This window comes from Oncorhynchus tshawytscha, unplaced genomic scaffold (assembly GCF_018296145.1).
Source record: "Oncorhynchus tshawytscha isolate Ot180627B unplaced genomic scaffold, Otsh_v2.0 Un_scaffold_7692_pilon_pilon, whole genome shotgun sequence".
NCBI classification, from domain to species: Eukaryota; Metazoa; Chordata; class Actinopteri; order Salmoniformes; family Salmonidae; genus Oncorhynchus; species Oncorhynchus tshawytscha.
In genome coordinates this window covers 243,915-260,000 of record NW_024609664.1, presented here as the reverse complement: position 1 = coordinate 260,000, position 16,086 = coordinate 243,915, and the positions used below count along the sequence as shown (strand labels likewise).

Below are 16,086 nucleotides of genomic sequence, written 5' to 3'. Positions count from 1 at the left end.
TTTTACCTCGGGGACCCCCAGTTGGCTAGACAGATAGCTAGATCAGGTGGGTTTTACCTCAGGGACCCCCAGTTGGCTAGACAGATAGCTAGACCAGGGGGGGTTTACCTCTCCTCTGGAGCCCCAGTTGGCTAGACAGATAGCTAGATCAGGGGTTTTACCTCGAGGACCCCCAGTTGGCTTTAATCAGCCACTTTAATCATGGGGATTTTACACTAGCCACTTTAAACAATGCTACCTTATATAATGTTACTTACCCCTACATTGTTCATCTCATATGCATACGTTGATACTGTACTCTATATCATCGACTGCATCCTTATGTAATACATGTATCACTAGCCACAGATAACTATGCCACTTGGTTTACATACTTATCCCAGTATGGCTATACAGATAGCTATCATCTAGGGTTTTGCCTATGCTGCTCTGGACCATCACTCATTCATATATCAGATATGTACATATTCTTTATCTCCTTACACTGTGTATAAGACAGTAGTTTTTTTGGAATTGTTAGTTAGATTACTTGCTCGGGGACTGCATTGTCGGAACTAGAAGCACAAGCATTTCGCTACCCTCGCATTAACATCTGCTAACCATGTGTATGTGACAAATAAAATTTGATTTGATTTGATTTGATTTGGCTAGACAGATAGTTAGATCAGGTGGGTTTTACCTCGGGGACCCCCAGTTGGCTAGACAGATAGTTAGATCAGGGGTTTTACCTCGGGGACCCCCAGTTGGCTAGACAGATAGCTAGATCAGGGGTTTTACCTCGGGGACCCCCAGTTGGCTAGACAGATAGTTAGATCAGGGGTTTTACCTCTCCTCTGGACCCCCAGTTGGCTAGACAGATAGCTAGATCAGGGGGTTTTACCTCGGGGACCCCCAGTTGGCTAGACAGATAGTTAGATCAGGTGGGTTTTACCTCGGGGACCCCCAGTTGGCTAGACAGATAGTTAGATCAGGTGGGTTTTACCTCGGGGACCCCCAGTTGTTTTTGATCTATTCCAGATTAAGCACACCTGACTCAACGAATCATCAAGCCGTTGTGAATTAGGTGAGCTTGTTCAGGGCCACAACAAAACTGTGAAATGCCTGGTGGTTTGTCACTAAAAACCACAGACAACTGCCGGTAGATCCGAATGATGTTTACCTACCTGCAGGTAAATGTAACGGCCAGTAGTAGCAGGACGCTCAGCAGTATCGCCCCGCAGACAAGCACTGGTCTCCGGGCCATCAGACTAGACACCTGCCTAAGAGACTGCCGCAGCCACCGAAGCATTACAGGGAACTACCCGGCTATCCCTCCCATCGGATCTACACGCCCTGGCGGTACAAGGCCATTCAGCTAGCGGGCGGGGAGGTTGTAGGTTCCGCGCGGCGCGGCAGGGTTATTGTAGGTTCCGTAGGTTGCACATTTATCCTGTATGAGGCAGAGTTTAGTTCAAACACGAACAAGCCAACCTTCCTTCCCCACGTAGACTTAGCTACTTCCGCAATGACGCTGCTCCACGTCAAGGGAGCGTCGGGAAGTAAATCGGTCAAATCGGAAAAGTAGAATCGTCCGAATTTATTGTAGAAGTAGTTCAATATTCAATCAGAATAAAAGTGTCTTCAACTATGAATTTACTCCATTGCTTATAGTTCTAAATGGATACGTAATTGCATCGTCAAAAGTAAAGTGGTTGTTTTTGTAAGGTTTCGTGCTATGAATTGTTTCGTTATTGTCAGATTGTCTCTCAATCTGCTAAACCGCAGCTGCCATATCTGTGGTATTACTGTCAAAGACCGCTAGGTCGGGTTCGTTCTCCACTGCAAAGCTTTCTCTGAGTTTTCGGCAATGCAGCCGAATTTAAAGGCGAGACTGACTAATATAAATAATATTGCATAATAAATACTCGATATTATTTGTAGATCAGTCGGTCACAATTTCAGTCAGTTGGTCACAACTTACACGTGACACATCACGGTCATTCTTTCATTTTTATTTAAGTAGGCAAGAACAAATTCTTATTTACAATGACGGGCTATCGGGGAACAGCGGGATAACTGCCTTGTTACAGAACGAGAGACTTTTACCTTGTCAGCTCGGGGATTCGAGCCAACAATCTTTCGGTTACCGGCCCCTAGACTCTAACCACTAGGCTACCTGCCGCCCCTACACTCTAACCACTAGGCTACCTGCCGCCCCTACACTCTAACCACTAGGCTACCTGCCGCCCCTGCCGCTACCTGCCGCCCCCCTGCCGCCCCTACACTCTAACCACTAGGCTACCTGCCGCCCCTACACTCTAACCACTAGGCTACCTGCCGCCCCTACACTCTAACCACTAGGCTACCTGCCGCCCCACTCTACCACTCCTAACCACTAGGCTACCTGCCGCCCCTACACTCTAACCACTAGGCTACCTGCCGCCCCTACACCACTCTAACCAACCACTAGGCTACCTGCCGCCCCTACACTCTAACCACTAGGCTACCTGCCGCCCCACTACACTCTAACCACCAGGCTACCTGCCGCCCCTACACTCTAACCACTAGGCTACCTGCCGCCCCTACACTCTAACCACTAGGCTACCTGCCGCCCCTACACTCTAACCACTAGGCTACCTGCCGCCCCCTACACTCTAACCACTAGGCTACCTGCCGCCCCTACACTCTAACCACCAGGCTACCTGCCGCCCCTACACTCTAACCACTAGGCTACCTGCCGCCCCTACACTCTAACCACTAGGCTACCTGCCGCCCCTACACTCTAACCACTAGGCTACCTGCCGCCCCTCTACCACTAGGCTACCTGCCGCCCTAACCAACCACTAGGCTACCTGCTCTAACCACTCTAACCACTAGGCTACCTGCCGCCCTACCTACACTCTAACCACCAGGCTACCTCTAACCAACCACTAGGCTACCTGCCGCCCTCTAACCACTAGGCACTCTAACCACTAGGCTACCTGCCGCCCCTACACTCTAACCACTAGGCTACCTGCCGCCCCTCTACACTCTAACCACTAGGCTACCTGCCACTAGCCCTGCCGCCCCCTAACCACTACACTCTAACCACTAGGCTACCTGCCGCCTCTACACTCTAACCACTAGGCTACCTGCCGCCTCTACACTCTAACCACTAGGCTACCTGCCGCCTCTACACTCTAACCACTAGGCTACCACTGCCCTGCCTCTACACTCTAACCACTAGGCTACCTGCCGCCTCTACACTCTAACCACTAGGCTACCTGCCGCCTAACCACTAGGCTACCTGCCGCCCTACACTCTAACCACTAGGCTACCTGCCGCCTCTACACTCTAACCACTAGGCTACCTGCCGCCTCTACACTCTAACCACTAGGCTACCTGCCGCCTCTACACTCTAACCACTCTAGGCTACCTGCCACCTCTACACTCTAACCACTAGGCTACCTGCCGCCCCTACACTCTAACCACTAGGCTACCCTGCCACCTCTACACTCTAACCACTAGGCTACCTGCCGCCTCTACACTCTAACCACTAGGCTACCTGCCGCCTCTACACTCTAACCACTAGGCTACCTGCCGCCTCTACACTCTAACCACTAAGTCCAACACGGACAGTGTCCATGACCATGAAAGGTGTATTGAATCACAGGTAATGCCTCCTGGGTGGATGCTGTCCTCAACCCCTGTCCTAAAATCGAAGTACATTCATTCTAACCTTAAACGGTTCGGGGGACTGGCCTACGATCAGCTTCCGGGTCAACCAATTTTTTTATCGCCTATGGTAGGAGTTCCCAAACCTAAATAAAAAAATTTAAAAAGGAGTTCCCAAACCTTTTTGGCCCACGACCCCATTTTGATATCTGAAAATCCTCGCGACCACAACCATGTTAAAAAACAAAAAAACAGATGTAATTAACAGCCAATGTTTCGTTTTTTATTTGGGGCCGTGGCAGTCAATTGAAAAACATTCTAACAATATTTCTGATTGTATTCTCAACTCACCACCACATACTTCAATGTGGGGCTATGACAGTCAATTGCAAATGAGTCTGACGTAATGTATATCTCACCAGCGCTAATGAGATGGGTGTGCTTGATGCATGTCGACTCGAAGTTTCACAAAGTCAGGATCAACCTGGATCAATATGTGTTTTAATGCAGAGGGGACCACTGAATCCAGCTTCACACATATATGAGCTGGCAAAGGGCAGCCTATCATACGTCTTATGGTGCTTTCACGACAACTGGGAACTCGGAAAAATAGGAGGTCAAATCATGACGTCAGTGATCTTCAGGTCGAAAAAGTCGGAGCTCGGAGACCTAGAAAGATGTTGGAATTCCGAGTTGAATGACCGTTCAAAACGATTTTTCCCACAGTCGGAGTTATTTCCGAGTTCTCAGTTGTCGTAAACGCATTGAAGTCGGAGATTTCCGAGTTCCCAGTTCGGAGTTCCCAGTTGTTTTGAACGCGTCATTAATGCTCAGAGGGAGAGGGCAGGGTATCTGGATGTGGTTTGATGTAAATAGTTTACAATCGAAGTAACCTGCTGCAGTATATCTCCGAGTTCTGTACTCAGCCCCTTTTCAAGCCAGTTGCTCTCAATGTACCATACAATGCGTCCATATGGCAAAGAGAGACACATTGATAACTAGAGCGCAGAGGCCTGCCCGCCGTCCCACCATAGATGTAGCACCATCTGTGCAAGTGACCACGATTCGATCCCATATGGAAACTGTTTTTCTTCAATTCATGCTCGGGAATCGTGAAACATAACAATATCTCATCGAAAATAGCATCCCCTGACATGTATAGCGAACAAACGCATGGGCATCTCGGCCCTCACTGCTAACGGCCATTTGGACAGCATAAACTGGGGAGTTTTTGATTCGTTCAGTCAGAACATAAATACTTCGTTTAGCAATGTTATCTGAAAAAAGCTATTGGTGTGAGTTTCTGTGCCTCTGCCTGACCCCAAATTGTTTTTACCATATCAATTTCGACCGGTATTATCAAAGTCTCTGCAATAGTGTTGTGGTTTCATCGCATAATGCGCCGAGCCATTCACTGTGGGAAAGATTCAAGTGCCCCGGTCAAGTGCGGCCTCTGGCCCTTTCCCATGATCTAAGGCCGCTCTCTGGTTTCATTTGATCTTTTAGATTTGAAAAAGGTTCATTTAGATTGTGATGGTTGATCACATTACAATGATTTTGAAATACAAATACAATATTATAATATTGTATGCTATTTATTGTACATACTGTATATAATTTTTTTTCGTCAGGATTTTGTCAATTCTCCCGCACAGTGGCGATTTCAGCATGTACATCTTGGTGGAGCAAAAGCAATGTGGGCTGCCGGTCAGCAAAGCCACTACACAACACTAAACAATACATTCATTGCACTATAACGGTGACAAACGGTGCCCTCAAACTGTTAGGGCCTACATAAAGCTGTCCCAACAGCAGTGTCCCAACACCTCACCTTGTGAAGGTGGCGCAGCGCTCCTTTGTGGGCAAATTCTGTCATCAAACTTTGTCATCCAAATCTGTCATTCTCTGGATTTATGGTGGGAACTCTGAAATTAAACACACAGCCACTCCATTCGTTCGTGGTTGCTTTGCAATGCTTGGAGTTGGAGCTACTTATTCCTTCCAAGCGATTCATTGTTGAATTTGCGATTTCCAGTTTGATGTGTAATCTTTATGTTCAATGGCCGATAATTTCTCTAAATTATTTATCTTAATATGACAAGGATTAAAAAGGATTTGCCCGTAGATTGTCGACTGTCATGATGATGACTGCTAGTTACGATTTTGAAAGTAAGATGTTGACCTGATCAGTCCAATCAAAGCTACCGTCAATATAACGTGATTTGAAATTTATATATATCTTTTTTAAAGTCCTAAAAATGTGGGGCTCAAAACTGAATGAATGGTCGCCACTGCTCCCGCAACCCCATGTTCATATCAGTCGACCTCACGTGGAGTCGCGAGCCCTAGTTTGGGAAACGCGGTCATAAACTGACGCGTTCTAGAACAGAAGACCATTACTAGGCGCGTGGCTTGCATGGAGATGTCTGCTTTATACCTCGCTCTGCTTCTGTTTTCGGGTAAGTGTTCTGTTCTGTCACTTTCAGGAAAGTCGTTTTACACAATTGTATCTAAACAACAGCATTGATGTCAAATTGTATTGCGTGGTTATTTTCAGAAAAGCAAAAAAAAAAAGCTGTGCGTAAATTGGAATGGCTACACATATTCCCAAAGGAGAGAAGACTATAGGCTATTAATAAAAGGGATTTTCATTCTTTAAGAGACAAAACAGTTTTATATATGTATTTGTCACACAGGTGAATCCCTGCATTGTACAGCAGACTGTTGTCTGGTCTAGGACAGCCTACAGAGCAGGGGAAAGTTGGCGTGTTAGAATCTTACAGCAATAAGAGAACATTTCTCCAAAAAACAAAGCCATCAAATTGTACATCAATTTAGTTTGTTGCACACTGTAGCCTGTGTGTGTGTTTGTCTCTCTGTAAGTACTCTGTAAGTACACACACACTCACAACGGTTATAGTGAATACTGTAGCCTGTGTGTGTGTTTGTCTCTCTGTAAGTACTCTGTAAGTACACACACACTCACAACGGTTATAGTGAATACTGTAGCCTGTGTGTGTGTTTGTCTCTCTGTAAGTACACACACACACACACTCACAACGGTTATAGTGAATACTGTAGCCTGTGTGTGTGTTTGTCCTCTGTTATAGTAAGTAACACACACTCACAACGGTTATAGTGAATACTGTAGCTGTGTGTGTGTTTGTCTCTCTGTAAGTACTCTGTAAGTACACACACACTCACAACGGTTATAGTGAATACTGTATGTGTGTGTGTTTAGTGTCTCTCTGTAACACAGATCTGAATACTGTAGTGTGTGTGTTTGTCTCTCTGTAAGTACTGAGTTATAGTGAATACTGTACAAGTACACAGTCACACCCACAACGTTATAGTGAATACTGTAGCCTGTGTGTGTGTTTGTCTCTCTGTAAGTACTCTGTAAGTACACACACACTCACAACGGTTATAGTGAATACTGTAGCCTGTGTGTGTGTTTGTCTCTCTGTAAGTACACACACACTCACAACGGTTATAGTGAATACACCAACCTGTTTATTTAACAATACCTTTTACAATCCAAACTTAGAGCATGTTATCGACGGGATAACCAGATCTTACGAAGGGACTGAGTTATCGACAACACCGACAGTCACCTCCCCGTTACCGGAGCGATGGCGTCGGCGGGACAAGCGGGGCTTGTGGGAGTTGGCGGGCGTCGTTAAATGCAGCACTGGGAGGTCGGCGGTGGCTTACGTTATGTATGGATGTTACTGCGGGCTGGGAGGCCAGGGATGGCCCAGAGACAAGGCTGACTGGTGAGTACCATCACACACACACAGAGCTACTACTGGACCAGGGCTGGGAGGCCAGGGATGGCCCAGAGACAAGGCTGACTGGTGAGTACCATCACACACACACACAGAGCTACTACTGGACCAGGGCTGGGAGGCCAGGGATGGCCCAGAGACAAGGCTGACTGGTGAGTACCATCACACACACACAGAGCTACTACTGGACCAGGGCTGGGAGGCCAGGGATGGCCCAGAGACAAGGGCTGACTGGTGAGTACCATCACACACACACAGAGCTACTACTGGACCAGGGCTGGGAGGCCAGGGATGGCCCAGAGACAAGGCTGACTGGTGAGTACCATCACACACACACAGAGCTACTACTGGACCAGGGCTGGGAGGCCAGGGATGGCCCAGAGACAAGGCTGACTGGTGAGTACCATCACACACACACAGAGCTACTACTGGACCAGGGCTGGGAGGCCAGGGATGGCCCAGAGACAAGGCTGACTGGTGAGTACCATCACACACACACAGAGCTACTACTGGACCAGGGCTGGGAGGCCAGGGATGGCCCAGAGACAAGGCTGACTGGTGAGTACCATCACACACACACAGAGCTACTACTGGACCAGGGCTGGGAGGCCAGGGATGGCCCAAGGCTGACTGGTGAGTACACAGAGCTACTGGACCAGGGCTGGGAGGCCAGGGATGGCCCAGAGACAAGGCTCAGTACCATCACACACACAGCTACTACTGGACCAGGGCTGGGAGGCCAGGGATGGCCCAGAGACAAGGCTGACTGGTGAGTACCATCACACACACACAGAGCTACTACTGGACCAGGGCTGGGAGGCCAGGGATGGCCCAGAGACAAGGCTGACTGGTGAGTACCATCACACACACACAGAGCTACTACTGGACCAGGGCTGGGAGGCCAGGGATGGCCCAGAGACAAGGCTGACTGGTGAGTACCATCACACACACACAGAGCTACTACTGGACCAGGGCTGGGAGGCCAGGGATGGCCCAGAGACAAGGCTGACCCAGAGACAAGGCTGACTGGTGAGTACCATCACACACACACAGAGCTACTACTGGACCAGGGCTGGGAGGCCAGGGATGGCCCCGAGACAAGGCTGACTGGTGAGTACCATCACACACACACAGAGCTACTACTGGACCAGGGCTGGGAGGCCAGGGATGGCCCAGAGACAAGGCTGACTGGTGAGTACCATCACACACACACAGAGCTACTACTGGACCAGGGCTGGGAGGCCAGGGATGGCCCAGAGACAAGGCTGACTGGTGAGTACCATCACACACACACAGAGCTACTACTGGACCAGGGCTGGGAGGCCAGGGATGGCCCCGAGACAAGGCTGACTGGTGAGTACCATCACACACACACACAGAGCTACTACTGGACCAGGGCTGGGAGGCCAGGGATGGCCCCGAGACAAGGCAAACTGGTGAGTACCATCACACACACACACAGAGCTACTACTGGACCAGTGCTGGGAGGCCCTGGTCAAAAGTCTACTGGGACTCAGCACTTAGCCGTGGTGTAATTACAGCTGGTTGGCACCAACTCTGATTTCTAAATACATCCACAGACCATGAATATCTACAAACAGTAATTTCATGCTGTAATGTTCTGTCTGCCAGGGCCGGATCCAGGCATAAGCAACATAATCAACATAAGCTGTGGCTTTTGGCCCCACCCAACAATACATGTATTTTATTTTAGGAACTCAGTCGGTGTCTCAACTTACTGTTGAGAGTTAGAATAGGTGTACAGTTCGAGGTTGTGTGGAACAACAGCAGTTTTTCCCTCTCGTTTTGTCAGTCACTCAATTAGAGATGTCCGCTAACGATTTTCAGATTGATAAATTAGTCTATCCAGTTAGAGTTGAAGTCAGACATTTACATACACCTTAGCCAAATACATTAAAACTCAGTTTTTCACAATTCCTGACAATACCGTGACTTTGTTGTCCTTAAGCCATTTTGCCACAACTTTGGAAGTATGCTTTGGGTCATTGTCCATTTGGAAGACCCATTTGCGACCAAGCTTTAACTTCCTGACTGATGTCTTGAGATGTTGCTTCAATTTATCCACATAATTTTCCATCCTCATGATGCCATCTATTTTGTGAAGTGCACCAGTCCCTCCTGCAGCAAAGCAGCCCCACAACATGATGCTGCCACCCCCGTGCTTCACGGTTGGGATGGTGTTCTTCGGCTTGAAAGCCTCCCCCTTTTTCCTCCAAACATAACGATGGTCATTATGGCCAAACAGTTCTATTTTTGTTTCATCATACCAGAGGACATTTCTCCAAGAAGTACAATCTTTGTCCCCATGTGCAGTTGCAAACTGTAGTCTGGCTTTTTTTATGGCAGTTTTGGAGCAGTGGCTTCTTCCTTGCTGAGCGGCCTTTCAGGTTATGTCGATATAGGACTCGTTTTACTGTGGATATAGATACTTTTGTACCTGTTTCCTCCAGCATCATCACAAGGTCCTTTGCTGTTGTTCTGGGATTGATTTGCATTTTTCGCACCAAAGAAAGTTAATCTCTAGGAGACAGAACGCGTCTCCTTCCTGAGCGGTATGACGGCTGCGTGGTCCCATGGTGTTTGTACAAATGAATGTGGTACCTTCAGGTGTTTGGAAATTGCTCCCAAGGATGAACCAGACTTGTGGAGTTCTACAACAAAAAAATCTTAGCTAATTTATTTTTATTTTCCCATGATGTCAAGCAAAGAGGCACTGAGTTTGAAGGTAGGCCTTGAAATACATCCACAGGCACACCTCCAATTGACTCAAATGATGTCAATTAGCTATCAGAAGCCATGACATCATTTTCTGGAATTTTCCAAGCTGTTTAAAGGCACAGTCAACTTAGTGCATGTAAACATCTGACCCACTGGAATTGATACAATTAATTAGAAGTGAAATAATCTGTCTGTAAACAATTGTTGGAAAAATTACTTGTGTCATACAAAAATTAGATGTCCTAACCAACTTTCCAAAACTATAGTTTGTCATCAAGAAATTTGTGGTGTGGTTGTTGAAAAACAAGATTTAATGACTCCAACCTAAGTGTATGTAAACTTCTGACTTCAACTGTATCTAAACTTGTAGGAATCATGGCCAAATAGCAGCTAGGCATTCAGGGCACGTGCCCAGGGGGCCTGACCTCCAGTGGGCCCCAATTGATTTTGTTAGTCACACTCACAGATATCATTAAAAGGTGCAATATGTGGAAATCTCTCAGCCATTTTCTTGTTGCTAAAATTCAAATAGTTTGCCTAATAGTTGACCAAATCTCGGGTTAGGACCCCCCAAAAAGGCTAGATCCGGACCTGCTGTCTCCTATCCCATGGCCAACAGGTAGTTTCTCAGGCCCTCCATTTTGAGCTTGGAAAAATATGGACTGAATTCTGCTTTTGTTGATGAGCTACTGCATAGTCCGAGGCTGAAGAGAACACAACCCAAAGCCATTGTCCTCACATAATGGATTGTATAGCAGACTAGATTTACATAAAGCACTTTGAGAAATTATACATTGTACCAGAGTTAACTCCCATCAACAACACGATTGTGTTATTTTCTGTCCACAAGGTGCTGTCACAAGCATGACTGTTGCTATGGGAAGGCTGAGAATCTGGGTTGTCAGACCAAGACGGACAAGTACCAGTGGACCTGTGAGAACAAGATGTCCAACTGCGGTACAAACTACACATCCCCATAATTCAACACTGTATTTCTGTATGAACTACACATCTCCATAATTCAACACTGTATTTCTGTATGAACTACACATCCCATAATGCAACACTGTATTTCTGTACTCCTAAGCACTCTCTAGGATAGTGGTTCATCATTACGCCTAACCTTAACCTTAACTGAAGAGCTCAAAGCACATGTATGTTTATGATGTAGCCAATTCTGACTGTGGTAACTAGTAACAACCGTGGATACAAGCTGCATTTCCAGGTCTGAAGCCAAGGGGCAATTTTCCATCGATAATGTGACAAATACAGTTCTATTGCATTCTATTTAGTTCTATTGCATTCTATTTAGTCCTATTGCATTCTATTTAGTCCTATTGCATTCTATTTAGTCCTATTGCATTCTATTTAGTCCTATTGCATTCTATTTAGTCCTATTGCATTCTATTTAGTCCTATTGCATTCTAAGAATTCTAAATTCCACCCTGTTGTGTTCTGTCCGGTGGTTCTAGAGTCTCTGAAGAACAGGTGTGACAAGATTCTGTGCAGGTGTGACCGGGAGGCGGCCAGGTGTCTGAGGAGAGCTCCCTTCACCCCTAAATACTCTGTCTGGCCCGACTTCCTGTGTGGATACGAACAGCCCACCTGTACCCGTCACTGATGCTGTTACACAGTGTGTGAGAGAGAGACTAGTGTTTTATCTTGTTTGTCCTGGCTAGTGGTGTGTGTGTGTGTGTGTGAGAGAGAGACAGACTAGTGTTTTCTCTTGTTTGTCCTGGCTAGTGGTGTGTGTAATAAAGACCTACAGTACTTTACCCTCTGTCCGTCTGATGGGCACGGCCCATGGGTCTGATTAACAGTGTGATTATATCACCATGACAGACCTGGTGGGGGTGTATCATTAAGTCCATGACTGAGGACTCAAACAGCAGTTCTATAAACAGCTTGTAGACTGACATTTTCAACGTACAAAAGAAAACAGTAAGGACATTATTCTAATGGCGTGTTTAATGGTGTGTTAGAATCTAATGGTGTTTTTAATGGTGTGTTAGAATCTAATGGTGTGTTTAATGGTGTGAGTGTTAGAATCTAATGGTGTGTGTGTGTGTGTGTTAGAATCTAATGGTGTGTTTAATGGTGTGAGTGTTAGAATCTAATGGTGTGTGTGTGTGTGTTAGAATCTAATGGTGTGTGTAGAATCTAATGGTGTGTTAGAATCTAATGGTGTGTTTAATGGTGTTAGAATCTAATGTGTGTGTTAGAATCTAATGGTGTGTGTGTGTGTGTTAGAATCTAATGGTGTGTTTAAATCTAATGGTGTGTTAGAATCTAATGGTGTGTGGTGTGTTAGAATCTAATGGTGTGTGTGTGTGTGTGTTGAATCTAATGGTGTGTGTGTGTCTAATGGTGTGTGTGTGTGTTAGAATCTAATGGTGTGTGTGTGTGTGTGTTGTGTGTGTGTGTTAGAGTCTAATGGTGTGTGTGTGTGTGTTAGAGTCTAATGGTGTGTGTGTGTAGAGTCTAATGGTGTGTGTGTGTGTTGTGTTAGAGTCTAATGGTGTCTAATGGTGTGTGTGTGTGTGTGTGTGTTAGAATCTAATGGTGTGTGTGTGTCTAATGGTGTGTGTGTGTGTGTTAGAATCTAATGGTGTGTGTGTGTTAGAATCTAATGGTGTGTGTGTGTGTTAGAATCTAATGGTGTGTGTGTGTTAGAATCTAATGGTGTGTGTGTGTGTTAGAGTCTAATGGTGTGTGTGTGTTAAGAGTCCCACAGCGATATGACGGCATTGCTCAAAAACAACGCCGTCAAATTGTTGGCGTGTTCGTGTTAGAATCTAAAGGCGTGATTTCATCTCTAGGCCTAAAACACAAATACATTCTCTCATCTCATCTCATCTCTAGGCCTAAAACACAAATACATTCATCTCATCTCATCTCTAGGCCTCTCATCTCATCTCTAGGCCTAAAACACAAATACATTCTCTCATCTGTAGGAAAAAATCTTTGGAACAAACACAAAGTTTCATCATATTCTTAGGAAAAGAATAAAGTATTTTATTAATTTGTTTGTTTGCTAAGTCGTCATTTTTTGGGGAGAAACCAGAACAACCCAGGTAACGCATCAGAGGGAATCACAGTCAAATCACATTTGGTTCGTCACATACACATATTTAGCAGATGTTATTGCGGGTGTAGCAAAAATGGTTGTGCACCAGAAGTAGTGCTACCAGTCTAATTAAAGGGGACATTCCACCACTGTTAAACCTCATTCATCATCTCCAGTATACAACTTAGTTTGTCCCAAATGGCATCCCTTATATTTAACCAGGCAAGTCAGTTAAGAACACATTCTTAGTTACAATGACAGCCTAGGAACAGTGGGTTAAACTGCCTTGTTTAGGGGCAGAACGGACGATTTTTTACCTTGTCAGCTCGGGGGATTCAATCTAGCAACCTTTCGGTTACTGGCCCAACTCTAACCACTAGGCTACCTGCCGCCCCTATATAGACCACAACTTACGGAAAAGTGGTTGAATTCCACTAAATGAAAAAATAAATGAGATTTTTTTTTTTTAAAGACAGATATTTAATAATTCAATCTAGAAACCAACCAACCACAGGACAGGTGGGAAAGAATGAACCTATTCATGAACAATTAAAAACAAAATTTTGTCACAAACAAACATAAAACATCCTTCAGGCCATTGGTTACATGAGAGGGACCAATGAAGCGATAGCCCTTTTATGTTAAACAATGGAGTCCCACCTGTCCCAGCGTTCATCCCAAACGGCACCCTCTTCCCTATGTAGTGCACTATTTTTGACCAAGGCCCTATGGCTTACCCACTAGGCCCTGGTCAAAAGTAGTGCACTACATAGGGAAGAGGGTGGACGAACACCCAAACAGGTGATTTCCTTACATTGAAAATGACAACATCTGGATATCGCCATGTTTAAACTCTCTTTCTGAATGCAGGAAGTAGAAATAGTTTTTATTTACGATTACCATATGAAACTCAAGTGCTTAACTTTAAAAAAATGTTTTTTAAGTAACCTTGTAAAAAGAAAAACAAGGCATTATGTGTGTTGCCTTCCAACGAGACAAGCTGAGCTCCACGTCACCATGGAAACAGAATGTTGTGGCACCCTATTCCCTACAGAGGTTCTGGTCAAATATAGTGCACACTGCACTATATAGGGAATAGGACAGGGTGTCAGAATAAAACTTAACAAGAACCTGGGCCCCTACCCTCCTGTAGGTTTTAACTCCAACCCTGTTCCTGGAGAGCTACCCTCCTGTAGGTTTTAACTCCAACCCTGTTCCTGGAGAGCTACCCTCCTGTAGGTTTTTATCTCCAACCCTGTTCCTGGAGAGCTACCCTCCTGTAGGTTTTTATCTCCAACCCTGTTCCTGGAGAGCTACCCTCCTGTAGGTTTTAACTCCAACCCTGTTCCTGGAGAGCTACCCTCCTGTAGGTTTTAACTCCAACCCTGTTCCTGGAGAGCTACCCTCCTGTAGGTTTTAACTCCAACCCTGTTCCTGGAGAGCTACCCTCCTGTAGGTTTTAACTCCAACCCTAATCTAGCGGACCTGATTCTACAAATTAGCTGGCTGATAAAATGAATCGGGTTAGTTGCAACTGGGGTTGGAATGAAAACCTACAGGAGGGTAGCTCTCCAGGAACAGGGTTGGAGATAAAACCTACAGGAGGGTATCTCTCCAGGAACAGGGTGATTACATTTATTACCACTGACCCCCATAACAGAATCATATCAACCCTCTCTAGTTATTACCACTGACCCCCATAACAGAATCATATCAACCCTCTCTAGTTATTACCACTGACCCCCATAACAGACAAACACACAACCTCTTCCCTTCAATATGAATTACCCTCATTATATATATATATATATATATATATATATATAAACTGGGTGGTTCGAGCCCTGGATGCTGATTGGCTGATAGCCGCGGTATATCAGACCATATACCACGGGTATGACAACATTACGTTGTTAACCAGTTTATAATAGCAATAATGCTCCTCGGGGGTTTGTGGGTTTTAAAAAAAAAAATATTTGATTTATTTAACCTTTATTTAACTAGGTAAGTCAGTTAATAAGAACAAATTCTTATTTACAATGACGGCCTAGGAACAGTGGGTTAACTGCCTTGTTCAGAACGACAGCTCGGGGATTTGATCTTCGCAACCTTTCGGTTTCTGTCCCAACGCTCTAACCACTAGGCCGTGGTATATTGGCCATATACCACACCCCCTCTGGCCTTATTGGCCATATACCACACCCCCTCTGGCCTTATTGGCCATATACCACACCCCCTCTGGCCTTATTGGCCATATACCACACCCCCTCTGGCCTTATTGGCCATATACCACACCCCCTCTGGCCTTATTGGCCATATACCACACCCCCTCTGGCCTTATTGGCCATATACCACACCCCTCTGGCCTTATTGGCCATATACCACACCCCTCTGGCCTTATTGGCCATATACCACACCCCCTCTGGCCTTATTGGCCATATACCACACCCCCTCTGGCCTTATTGGCCATATACCACACCCCCTCTGGCCTTATTGGCCATATACCACACCCCCTCTGGCCTTATTGGCCATATACCACACCCCCTCTGGCCTTATTGGCCATATACCACACCCCCTCTGGCCTTATTGCTTAAACATACCACTTTAATTAAGACATTAGGAGAAACCATCCAATATTATACAGAACTTGGTCTGCGTCTCCAATGGTAACCCATTCCCTATATAGTGCACTGCTGTTGACCAGAGCTCTATGGGGCTTTCTACGGACCCTGGTCAAAAGTAGTTCACTATAATATAGGGAATAGTGAGCCTTTTGAGACACACACACATTAAGACATTGGTTTGTCTGGCTCACAGATGGCTGCCTGTTGCTATGATACTGCGGGCTACGCTGGCATC

General features: G+C 45.8%; 2 protein-coding genes and 1 long non-coding RNA gene across 3 annotated transcripts in view; 1 reads left to right on the top strand and 2 right to left on the bottom strand.

Annotated features, from left to right (window-relative positions):
* Positions 1–1,522, bottom strand: part of txndc11 (thioredoxin domain containing 11) — a 17,535-nt gene extending 16,013 nt beyond the window's left edge. Inside the window, 1 exon segment of the mRNA XM_042316721.1 lies at positions 1,164–1,522. Within this exon segment, the coding sequence (XP_042172655.1) occupies positions 1,164–1,288 (125 nt within the window). The 5' untranslated portion in view covers positions 1,289–1,522.
* A 4,364-nt stretch (positions 1,523–5,886) lies between these two features.
* LOC112239756 (phospholipase A2-like) lies at positions 5,887–11,935 on the top strand. Its single transcript, XM_042316735.1, has 4 exons — positions 5,887–6,092; positions 7,181–7,409; positions 11,011–11,117; positions 11,633–11,935. The coding sequence occupies exons 1-4, from the start codon at positions 6,050–6,052 to the stop codon at positions 11,779–11,781; spliced, it is 528 nt and encodes a 175-aa protein (XP_042172669.1). The 5' UTR covers positions 5,887–6,049; the 3' UTR covers positions 11,782–11,935.
* Positions 11,936–14,709: 2,774 nt separating this feature from the next.
* Positions 14,710–15,145, bottom strand: LOC121845408. The gene is made up of 2 exons (XR_006082552.1): positions 14,824–15,145; positions 14,710–14,780 (listed from the first exon to the last, which is right to left on the bottom strand). It is a non-coding gene; the product is annotated as an uncharacterized LOC121845408 (long non-coding RNA).
* Positions 15,146–16,086: the final 941 nt, after the last annotated feature.

Excerpts from the sequence above, each read along its gene's own strand:
- LOC112239756 (XM_042316735.1), top strand. The coding sequence starts at position 6,050 with ATGGAGATGTCTGCTTTATACCTCGCTCTGCTTCTGTTTTCGG. Across the intron at positions 7,410-11,010 it reads CCCAGAGACAAGGCTGACTG|GTGCTGTCACAAGCATGACT; the intron begins GTGAGTACCATC and ends TCTGTCCACAAG. Across the intron at positions 11,118-11,632 it reads GAACAAGATGTCCAACTGCG|AGTCTCTGAAGAACAGGTGT; the intron begins GTACAAACTACA and ends CGGTGGTTCTAG.